The sequence below is a fragment of the Dysidea avara genome, chromosome 3 (assembly GCF_963678975.1).
Source record: "Dysidea avara chromosome 3, odDysAvar1.4, whole genome shotgun sequence".
Lineage (NCBI taxonomy): Eukaryota > Metazoa > Porifera > Demospongiae > Dictyoceratida > Dysideidae > Dysidea > Dysidea avara.
The window spans coordinates 48,403,380-48,415,086 of NC_089274.1; the positions used below are offsets into that span (position 1 = coordinate 48,403,380).

The 11,707-nt window shown below is 39.5% G+C and overlaps 2 protein-coding genes across 2 annotated transcripts; one reads left to right on the forward strand and one right to left on the reverse strand.

Moving 5' to 3' along the window:
- The first annotated feature begins 22 nt into the window (after positions 1 to 22).
- Positions 23 to 2,506, forward strand: LOC136251408 (cerebellar degeneration-related protein 2-like). Its single transcript, XM_066043850.1, has 3 exons — positions 23 to 173; positions 1,347 to 1,459; positions 1,518 to 2,506. Exons 1-3 carry the CDS (start codon positions 116 to 118, stop codon positions 2,391 to 2,393), a joined length of 1,047 nt encoding a protein of 348 aa, XP_065899922.1. The 5' UTR covers positions 23 to 115; the 3' UTR covers positions 2,394 to 2,506.
- LOC136251403 (uncharacterized) lies at positions 2,351 to 9,307 on the reverse strand. Its single transcript, XM_066043845.1, has 3 exons — positions 7,910 to 9,307; positions 6,687 to 6,801; positions 2,351 to 4,114 (listed from the first exon to the last, which is right to left on the reverse strand). The coding sequence occupies exons 1-3, from the start codon at positions 9,154 to 9,156 to the stop codon at positions 2,606 to 2,608; spliced, it is 2,871 nt and encodes a 956-aa protein (XP_065899917.1). The 5' UTR covers positions 9,157 to 9,307; the 3' UTR covers positions 2,351 to 2,605.
- Positions 9,308 to 11,707: the final 2,400 nt, after the last annotated feature.

Consider the following 11,707-nt stretch of genomic DNA (forward strand, 5'->3'; position numbering starts at 1 on the left):
TTTTTTGTATTAATTTGTATAATAAATTTTATGTGCTCTTGATCTTTTAAGTGTTAATCATAAGCGCTAGTGTTAACCTTTGTTGTATTATATGTGTGATAGCTAAGACGGCTTTATGATCACGGCAAGAAGACTCCGCGGCGAAATGAATATTACCGGAGATCGGGACAATGGTGAGTAACATAGACTATTAGATCTAGCGATGATGAACTTTTTCACGAAAATTTTGCCCGTCAACATTTCTTTTGGCCCAAATGTAGACTCGAAATCTCTAGCTAAATAAACTTCTTGTACTGTTTCTAACGGAATAGAACTAACCTAGATTGTATTCATTGTGTAAGGAGAGAGGTTAATATGCAGCATTACTTGTTGTGGGCTCGTGAATTTCAGGTACTAAATCGTATTCATAGCAACTAGATTTGTGGAGTAGCTATAGCCCCATGGTGAAGGAGGTGGTTAAATCCAGTCACTTGAAATAGTTCTATTATTATCACTGTATGTTGATGTTGAAGGGTATAGCTAATAAGAGAGGAGAGACAACAATACTTGGTTCAGTCCCCCAAATGAAGCAATGCATGTCACCCAGTCGGTGTGATTTCTTGATATTCTATTCCGTGTCATAGTTTTTATGGCAGGAAGGAAAAATGTATTTTTATTCTCATTGTATCCCTAGTTGTATGGTTTTGTTGGTGTGTGCTGTGAGTGATTCAGACCAATATAAGGAATAGCTACCGGTCTATTGTTCATGTATACATGTAGCCAGCTATGCACTGCTGACACTCACCCCCACCACACACACACACACGCACACACAAAGATGGACACAGCATTTAGCAGGTATCTGGTTGTCCTATGGAGCAAGGTTGAGTCACTTGGAGTTCAAGTGACTTTTTGTTTGGGTAATTTGTGCCATGTTTGCAGTATTTGATGCATGTCTAGCAGCTATACCTGGTTGACTTTGAGAAGATGGAAGACTTTGTCTGAACTGTTTTCCTGTTTGTAATCTTATTTTTGTCCTGAATTGCTGCAGATTCCCTTAATACTAATCTAATAAATATTATATCTCACCTGCATCTTGAGTTCTCAGAAGTATGCCTTATAAGGGCAATGTTTGTGGAGATAGTTCTTGGATAGATGTCACATTTTCTGCTCTCACCATGAGAGAAATTATATATTAGTGCATCATCTCTTGCTACAAACATATTCCCCTAATTGTCCTGCTGTACTCTAGGCTGTGATTTGTATTCATGTCTGGTCATTTGTTACGCATTTCTCACTACATATATCTCTGTTATAGTCTGTTAGAGCTAACAAACAATAACAACATTATTTTATTAATTGTGCAGATTTACAAATGGCTGCAACATTTGGTAAAATGTTACTGGAGAAGAATGAGCAGCTTGAGCAAGACTTGAGAAATTTACAGAAGGTAGCTGAAGAGACGACATTAGAAAATCAGGTAAGACACAAACTACAGGTGTATGTGTCATTAGTATGATGACATATTCCATTTGTAGTGCTTGAACAAACAGCTGGTGACATGCAAGGAGACAGTATCCCAGTATGCAGTACAGTGTGGTGACCTCGAGGATCGATTGACTGAACTTGATCTTGTCAAGTCCAGATTGGAAAAGAAGATTGCACAATTGGAGTTAGCTATGAGCAATAAGATGGGAGAAATCAAGTTACTTCAAGTTGAGCTAGATGATGTTCATAGCAATAATGCTTGTTTAGAAGAGGAAAATTGTTTACTGAAGAAGAAGAGTGAAGAAATATCAGAATTGCTATTGACTTCTAGTGATGTCAGCAAAGATAAGGAGATTTTGGAATTGAAATTTAGTAATAGGTCTCTAAACAGTAAAATACATTCAGCTTCAAAAGAGAAAATGAGACTGGAAGGAGAAATAGCTACCCTGGTAGATACAAATCGTACACTAGAACAATCACTAGCTGAAGCAGAGGGAAAGATAAGCAAGTTGATGTCAAAAATGGACTTGCTGGAATCCGAGAAGACTCAAAATCACCTCACCAACAATGTGGATTCCACAGATCACCCTGGTGTAGTCATGGAGAACCAAGTAGAAGGATCAGTCAAAAATGGAGTGTCATTATTTGGTGAATTAGACATGCAATTTCTTCAGCTGCAAAAGCAATTTCAAGATCTGGTCACAACATGCAACTGTTCTGCCAGCCTGCCTTTTAAGGACAAGTATGCCCACAAGAAGATTGAGCAGCAAAGGTCTCCATCAGTTACGAGGAAGCCATTTCAACACATCTTTGATAAGATCTACGCAACTCTGAAGGAGACAACAATCGTTGCAGATAGGCTACTCCTACAAACTACAATGGATACTATGGATGCTGAAAACATCACTGAGGGAGTTGTATCATAAACTGTTAGTAAAATAACCAATTCTGTTTTTGTATTATTTACAGAATACACAGAGTAATACTGTACAGTGTACATAATATATTTCATTACAAAAGAACTGAGTGTATTTATATACATGAGTAGAATAAACACAATATATTGTGACTGTGAGTAAGAGTAGGTTTACAACTTAAAATATACATTTAAGAAATTTTAAAAAATAAAAATGATCAGTTACGCAGATGAAACACTGATCTGTTCAATAAAATTCCTGGCACGTTCCACAGCATGGCAGCTACTAATGTTAACACTGTCCAACCATCCAATGGCCTTCTCCACTAGAAGTTTCCATTCAGCTTCATAGATAATGAAGTGAAGTTGCAGGCAAGCGACAGCAAGTGCGGTAGCCCAGAATGGCTCATGGTCAAAGGGGAGTTTCCCATTTCCGTTACACTTTAGAGAGCTTGTACAGTTGACCAGTCCAGTTTGAGTGTGGATAAAATCTTCTACTTGTTTGTGAGGGATCCCAATTGCTGCAGAGAACGGTTCACTCACATACCATGCTCCATCAAAGGCCTGCATGTTGATCAGGGGCATCATGGCGGCTGGTCCTGTGATGGGCTGTTGAATAATGTTCATTTGACAACTACCATAGTCCTGTATGTCATCTTGACTGGTATCTGTTAGTGACATACAAGCCATACTGGAGTTAGGTAGAGAATCTTCAATTAACGAATCATCGAGCCTAAGTGATTTAGCAACTTGAGGAACATGATCAAGCTTCCTCTTTCTCACAACGTCGCCATTCATGGTTCCATAAGATGTCTCATCCGACACTTCACCACTGCCAGACTGGAAATAGATTGATGGATGGATCAGTTGTCCTTCTGGGCCCCACTGCAACTTCTCAGTGGAGCTTTGAGTGTCTATCTCGTCTTCAATTCGTTGACCATCCTCAACTAAATCTTGATAACTACCAAACACAGAGTCAAGACTGACAGAAATGAGTGACTTCAATGAATTACTGACTGAACTAACCGCTCCTTTAAACATATTACCCAGAGAATTTGATGTTGGTAAGAAAGATGGTGTATCGGCTATGTGATATTTATTTGATCCATTTCGTTGCCGGTAGTAATGTCTATGTCCCTTATGATGAGCTGGTCTACTAGAAGTTGGTAGTGGCTTGTGTTGGGCACACACCTCAGGAATGACTTGGTTTACAGTGAGGAAGGATGAATCCTTATTGGACAGGTAGTTTAGACAACAAGGGATGTGATGTTGGCTACTCAACTGAGTCAATTGTTGGCTGACATTACAGGCTTGTGTTGACTTGTCCCCATCCTCTGTCAGGCTCTGCTCATCCTGGCTTCTGCGTCTAGAAATGGACAAGCTTCTTTCAAGTTGCTGAATCTTAGACCATCCCAATAATCTATCTGTGATGGAGTAAGCTTCACAGATGCCAGACTTGTCTACTTCACAGATGTTGTTGAAAGTCTGTTCAAACCTGTGCGTACTTCCAACTTTGGCAGAGACCACAGCAGAGGGTTCAGCATCATCTGCATCAGCTGTATCAGTGCCATTGTCCACGACTCTCCCCCAGTATGAGACACTACCGCCATTAAACACAGCTCCACGATGGCCACACACCGTCTCCACAATATCATAGTTTAGTGGAGGGTGCCAAGTAATGCCAACATCAGTCAAGGCTGGCTTCAAGCTTTCCTCTAAAGCTCTTATCACCTACAAAAAAAAAACACAGAGCAATGGTAACATTTCAATATGGCAGGGAGAACTACACCTTTAAGGAGAGGCCAGTTACAATAGCCAGGCATGTTAATAGAATACACTGGGCTATCATGAATAATGTTTGGAAAGCTGATACTATTCATAAGCTGCTATGCAACCATAGCAAGTATCAGCTGATAACACAATTGGATAACAACTGGACTGGCTTCCCAAAGAGCCAGGGACTGATTACACAGCAACAAGCATTTTTCTCACGATTGAGTCACATTCACAGACAGACTATAAGCAGTTGTTAACACACATGTGCAACATGCTATTAGTGATATAATAAGAAATGAGAAGTCTAGACACACTATCAAATAGGACTAAATAAGAAATAATTGTGAATGGGCTAATCCCTAGTAATGTTATGTTACACATCTACTATGTCAACTGATAGGATTAGATTTTGTCATTGGATTAATTACTTTGCATCATAACACATCATAGCGCTTGTAAGTTGTAATAATAAGATAACCAATAATGCGGACTACGTAGTGACTTAATTCTGGATAGCTGGGATAAATACACACATGTACATTCTAGCTATGTACTAAGCGAGCAAGCACGATCAAGTGGGTGTGTGCGCACACACACACGCGCACACGTACACACACGTACACGCACACACACACCCCAAATTACAAAGCTGAAATAGTGAAAGAAAGATTTCCAAAAAGGTTTACACCTGTAACACACATCCCCAACAATTCTCCTAAACTCACATCACTGACTGATGTTATATAACAACAGAAGACAGCTGGAGACAAAATGCCGGCAGTTACGACACAACGGGAACCCTAACAATGCACACACACAATGAGAAGGAGCTCCCACAAGTAACAGGATACCATGCTGGGGCATGTTGAGACAGAATCCTCACACCACAGCCAATGGCCTCTGTGTGATCTGTCTAACTGAGGATACTGGTGTAGGAGGGTAGACATATTAGGCAATAGAGATGACTGAAAACTTTTACAAAAAATGCTGCCACTTCAAAAGAAATATCGGATAGCCAAAGACAAAATCTTTGATGAAATTAGTCTACCAGATCTATCCCAGCCCATCATGAATATTCTGTATAAAAATTATAACAAATCTGCTACACAAATCTCATTAAGATGCTGGACAGACTTGGTGAGTTTTGGTAGAAGAATCCAATTATCAGTCAACTGGTGACAGTCTCTAACATTAGGTGGCACCTAACAACTAAAAGGAATTTAATGACACTCTGGTTAAAGGTAGACTCTACAAAATAACCTCTTTATAATGAATACTTTAGTAACTAGATGGACTTCTATTTGAAGTCAGACAAGCTGGGACCAAAGCCTTGTCCTTAATCTGGTCAATTTTTTCCTCATCGAGTCCTGCCTCAATGAAAGAGGCTGGTAATCTCTCAGTACTAACTATGCCACACACACAAATTACATACTACTGTTAATCACAAAAGTAGCTTGACACCAATACTACAACGTGGCATTCTGGTATTGTACAAGTATTACAGAATTCTTGTAATTGATGGTGATACAATTTCAGCAACCATTTGACTTCAGTCGTGTTGTGTCTGGAGACAACACAATATCTAAAACTTGTAGAAGGCAGAGACCAGCAGACAACCAGGAACAGAAAGATTGTTATTGGATATTTTCAAGACCCAAAGGTAACTACTGACACACAAACTGTTAGAACTATCAAAGTATAACACAGCTTCATAAAGAGGCTTATCAACAAACACAGTGAATTGACAGTAATTTTCAGAACTAAAATTGTTTTGGCAAGTCTTGGTTGGCAATTTTTGGAAACACTGTGTAGCATTAGTGGAACCATGTTAAAGGATACTAAATTGAGGACAGCCTCATTTGGTTGCTTTACAATCGACTAAAGCAATAAACATCAGTTACCAATTTTGGACACCATTTAGTTTTTATCCTTTGAAAATATGTGTCCTTAGTTAAGGGGTATTGGACCTAGACACATCACTCAACACACTGAAGCCTGCCTCACATTGGAGATGCTCTGCTCATTTGTGATTTGTCTAGCAGTCAATTATCCTGACATTAAATAACAGATGGGGTTTACGCTTGTTTATTATTTGTCTGGCTACACACCAGACAACACAACCTAATGCTTCATTCAGTCACACTCACTTAGCCAAGCAGAGGTTACATGACCAGTGTTTACACGGAATAGTGGGTTTAACCACACTACAACATGTCTGCCTAATGTCTGCCCACAGAACTAGTTATACTGTATGGATGATATTAAAACAGTGATGTGTGGTTGTCTGGCAATGTTAAGAGATAGCCACAACCAGGATATGTGCCTAACTGCACATAAAATGTAGGGCCTGAACACTTACATACAACACCTCAGGCAATAGACACACTTAACCACTTTGTGTAATCTGACACTAAGGTAGCAATGTTGCACTGCTATCAACAAGTTGAGTTAATTGTTGCAAACATTCATGATGTTTGGCCACCCAGAATTGTTCTGGGCTCTAGGGAGGTTTGTTTACACATTGTACCTTTTCTTGAAGACGATCTTTTGTGCTGACCATAGCATGTCTTCCATTAGATAAAGCTGCAACTCCCAATACAAGTTCTTGACAAGCTTCTGAGCCAATCCCAAACGTGTGACACCTAAGAGATGAAAAGAAATTACAGGCACATCAAAAAGTCACTTTTTTGTCCTGAAATTAGTCAGCAATAAAACAAAATTTGATCTACCTACAGATATAGACTAGCAATGAATAGGATTGTACAAGGCTTCACCTCAGACCAAACTTCCAACTGAAGTGTTACACACATTACATCAAACAGGATTTAAATATTTTAACACAGTTGAAAAAATTATCTCCTTGTTGAATTAATTTTGACAATATTGAATTTAATTTTGACAATATTACAACGCCAATAATTACATTACTCTAATGCCCTACTACTGTCAGGTGGTGTTTGCTATAGCAACAGGAGGATGTATGTCTAGACAGACCAGTAGTCAAGCAGGTGTGAATATTACAAACATTTCGTGCAGGGAGGAACCAATACTCGGGACCCCCTACTAAGAAAACAGATCCAAATTCACAAGTTATTTGTCTATAATAGACAGCTTATATGGACCCTGGGATTACACTAGTAATACATTATGTCTGGAACATTTCTGGCTTCCCTAGTTTACACAAATCACTAATTGTAATCTACTTCACATAAATCAACAGTTTACTTTAGTACAAACGTCAATCTGAAGTTGTAAAGAAATGGAAAGCAGTCATAAAGAACTCTTCAAACAAACACAGTTCCAATTGCCTTTATGTTACAGACAAACATGTACAGGGCATACCACAGCAAGTAGGATAGCATGAGCTAAGGGCTACACCCCAAGAATTGCATTTCCCTTATAAATTAGCTAATATTTCCTGTACCAAGTTTGTCATCCAATAAAAGATCCCAGCTATGCAGGGGGGGGATGCTAATGGGATGGTGTTAGATAGAGGATTAATGTGTTTTCCCAACTCCTAGAATTCCTGGATGACAGAAGACACTTAATAGAAGTATTCATAAGCTGTGGCCAAAACAACCATTAACTATTCAAGCCATCTTGTGGCCAGCCAGCCTTGACCAATTATATACAAAGCTATTTAAGAATTAGACCATGTCTGAGTAGATTGTTATCAGTTAGAAACCATATAAACTGAATAGTATGCAGAACACAAGAACTAATGTTATTCTTATATCAATATTGAAGTACCTGATTTGGTGACTGTATTTTTGTATTTCTCTCAAAACAGCTTTAGTATTGGTGACAGCTCCATCAGTAAGAATAAATATTTGTCGAGGCATGTCACCTACGAGGGGCTTCTTCAGAATCCAGTGTAGCGGGTTGAGCAGCTCCGTACCTCCAAGACTTGCTTGAAGCTTGTGTGCAAACGCCATTGCTCTTTCCACCGTCTCCTTAGAGTATTTCTGGCTGTCTTCAAATAAGTTGCGATAAGTTGAGCCGAACGCAACAACATTAAAGTAACAGGAGACAGGCAAACTCTTGATAAATAGCATCAGTGCATCTGCTGCACTCTGAATACTTGCACCGCACATACTACCACTGCAGTCTACAAGAAAAATGAACTCTGAGGGAAACTTCAAGTGTGCAACTCGAGGGTCGTGATCTGATACAAACAAGTGATCAAGCATGACAAGGTACTCTCTGTGGCATGAACCATTGCAGCGTTCCAAACTGCTTGAAGATGTTACCAGGAGATGAGGTGATGGCTTTGGGAGGTAGTCAATTGTGAATTCTAATATTGTAGAGGGTTTATGTTCATTGGTGAAACATAAACTGGCAAAATTTCTATTAGTTCCATGGATACGCCACTTGACTGCAGCAGCATTTTCCTCATCCCAAATGTTAACTGTGTCTATTGGATGTGGACTAACACACTCTAGAGAATAGGAGAACATTGTTTTCTTGTTCCAACCATACCACACTGGAATACAGCTAGATTTACCATCATACGTTGGCTTTAGCTCAAGAAGAAAGTTTAAATCAATAGTGAGCATTGAGCTAGCTGGTATCTCCTGCACACGTAGCACACAATCCTCATTGGAAGTGTACACGTTATAGCTGCTTGTTGTCTTGGAGCAAACCAGTTGTCTAAAGTGGCTCTTTATTTTACTGAACGTTCTGTGTTTGTGTGTGACTTTTCCTTTCAGGCACTCCCTGTCTTTAAACACCATTTCTGTTCTTTCTTCACATTTCTCACGTCTACTACAAGTCAAGGCAACGTCTGTTACTCTACAATAGTGAATTGCACTTTGATATCTTACGTAACTTGGCACGTACAACAAGATCTCTTTATATTCCTTCTGGGACAAGTCAAAATGTAGCACGCACTTTCCCTCGCCTTTGGAGCCGACCAACTTGACATCGACGGACCGGGAGGTAGGCGGTAGCTCATGGCAGCGACCGCCAGCATAGAATAGGAGATTAGCTGAGAGCATCGTGACTAACTTCTCCGGTTCCAAATATTCACAACATTCAATCAACTGAGATTGGCTGTAGTGGATCGGAGCCAATTAGCGAGGACTCTTTTATACCAAGACGCCAATCCCATACACTAGGTTGGTTTTAGGAAGCCACAATATACACCACAGGCATCGATCAGAATTCTCCACGTGCCCCAAACCAAATTAAAAGACTCGTTTTGCGAATTTAAAGTTTGCTAGCCCTGAGGTATTTGTTTATTAATGTATTGAAACTTTATAGCGTGCTAACTAGAAGAATCACCCAATTGCCAAGTCCTCGTTCGTGATCACTGTGACACAGCTAGACCAGTATGGTTGGATTACAAACTGACCCCTGATGTAACTGCATTACTAGCAATAGCTACAGACCTATGATGTCATTGTTTGGACTGGTAGCTAGCCACATCACTCAGTGATGTCACTAGGGATACGGACATTGTTAGGTCAAATATCACTCCAAATACTCAGACAATAATTTAACTCATATATGCACTGTATGCAAAGTAGCTGGCTAAAGACAGAAGAACATCATTGTACTGCCAGTGGGTTGGCTTTTTGACTTTGAGTCTGTTCCTGGGAAAAGTTTCTCACCCTTATGTAAACTACCCCAGAATTCCGATTAGCCACACTTTAGATGTCTTCTACACCATCAGTTGTTTGCTTGCATCTATGCATCACAGTAAAATCAAAGTAGTGAACGTCACTACTTTATGTAGTGACGTTCACTACTTTTAGATTCACTACAACGTAGTGAATTATCAAAGTAGTGAAGATCACTACCAATGTAGTGACATTCACTACATTTTAATTCACTACGTTGTAGTGAAATCATAATGTAGTGACGTTCACTACAAAAAGTAGTGACCTTCACTACATTTTAATTCACTACATTGTAGTGAAATCATAATGTAGTGACGTTCACTACAAAAAAGTAGTGAACGTCACTACACAAAAATAGTGAGTATTGTGGCAGAGGTTTCACTACTAATTAGTAGTGACGTTCACTACTTTGTTTTTACTGTGTGGCACTAATTGTGGGGGGACTGTGATGTATGAGCTGAATAACTGACGTGACCTGATCCAGATGGCATAAGCCAAAATTTTGAGACTAGAGAAATAGCCAGGGCTTGCATCCAATGTATCTTTGCCTCAATTACCATCTATAATTCTGACTTATGACTTCATGCAGATTGAGAATAATTATAGTTTAACATACTTTTGACTTTTGTGTTTTCAGCTCAGCACTGGAATACAGTCTTGCATATCTGACCCACGAAACTATGGTCCAATTCGCTGGAAGTATAGCTATGGACCTAACAAAAGTGCAGCTGCAGGTTTCACACAGATTATGCCAAGTTCTTGTTCTTGCAGGTCACTTGCAGGTCACTTGCAGAGTGACCTACAAGAGCAAGAATGCAGGTCACTTACAGAGTAGTTACGTATAACTAGTTACACGCTTTGTAACTAGTAACTCAGCTAGTAACTGTCAAAAAGTAACTACATGAGCAAGAATGCAGGTCACTTACAGAGTAGTTACGTATAACTAGTTACACGCTTTGTAACTAGTAACTCAGCTAGTAACTGTCAAAAAGTAACTACATGAGTAGCTATAGATAAGTACACTATCAGTTTTTGTGCCATAATTATTTTTTATATTACAGCCACATGAAGTAGACACCACATGAAGTAGACACATTTTGTGCACTGTTCAGCTAGAGTAACAGATGTAGCAATAATTGAAACTAACTGAGCTGAAATGGCCACAGAATATTTCCAGTGCATGTGTTGTCAGTATTTTGCTCAAATATGCATCAGAAAGGGAAGACAGGAGAAAACATGAAGTACCTGACATAGCTATGTGCAAGCATAGTTACTAAAGTACTTAGTTACCTTTTAAACTGTAACTAAGTTACATGGGATACTATATAATAAAAGTAATGAATAACTAGCCGGTAACTACTGGTAATGGATTGCTTGTTATCTTGAACTCTTGTAAAGCCACCATGACCTCCTCTTCCACGGCAGCTGCCTCTTCACCCTCTGCCGCTGAATCCATGGGTTGCTTGTTGTTATCATTGTTACGTTTACATGTAGATTCATTCAGTCTCAGCACTGGTAATGACAAGAAGCGTTCTACAGTTGTGTGCTCATGCCTATATCAAAACTACATGGTTTTGCATAAAGGTTTGGCCTGGACTGATGCACATGAGTGTGCCGGACTGACGAACCACAATTCAGTGCTATGTTTTAAAAGGGGCCAGACTGTATACATATGAACAGCTTGTAAAACAAGCTGAAATGACGACTGGCTAGATAAAACTGTACCTATCACGACCTATGGGTGGCCTTTGCAAAACAATAGTCTTTTTTTGTGAAGAGGAGGACGCCTCAGACTAGCTATCAATATTAAAGCCCACTGTACAGAATGAGGCACAGACAACTCGTATATATATCCATACCTCGATCCATACTTCTACTATGGTCAAAGGTTTGCAAACTGTACAGTAGTATGACATGCACGAAAGCC

Bases quoted from the DNA above. Each gene is read 5' to 3' on its own strand.
- LOC136251408 (XM_066043850.1), top strand. From the start codon at position 116: ATGATCACGGCAAGAAGACTCCGCGGCGAAATGAATATTACCGGAGAT. The intron at 174-1,346 runs GTGAGTAACATA...TTAATTGTGCAG, and splicing joins TACCGGAGATCGGGACAATG to ATTTACAAATGGCTGCAACA. The intron at 1,460-1,517 runs GTAAGACACAAA...TTCCATTTGTAG, and splicing joins AGACGACATTAGAAAATCAG to TGCTTGAACAAACAGCTGGT.
- LOC136251403 (XM_066043845.1), bottom strand. From the start codon at position 9,156: ATGCTCTCAGCTAATCTCCTATTCTATGCTGGCGGTCGCTGCCATGAG. The intron at 6,802-7,909 runs GTACTTCAATAT...TTCATCTCTTAG, and splicing joins AAATACAGTCACCAAATCAG to GTGTCACACGTTTGGGATTG. The intron at 4,115-6,686 runs GTACAATGTGTA...TTTTTTTTGTAG, and splicing joins AAGATCGTCTTCAAGAAAAG to GTGATAAGAGCTTTAGAGGA.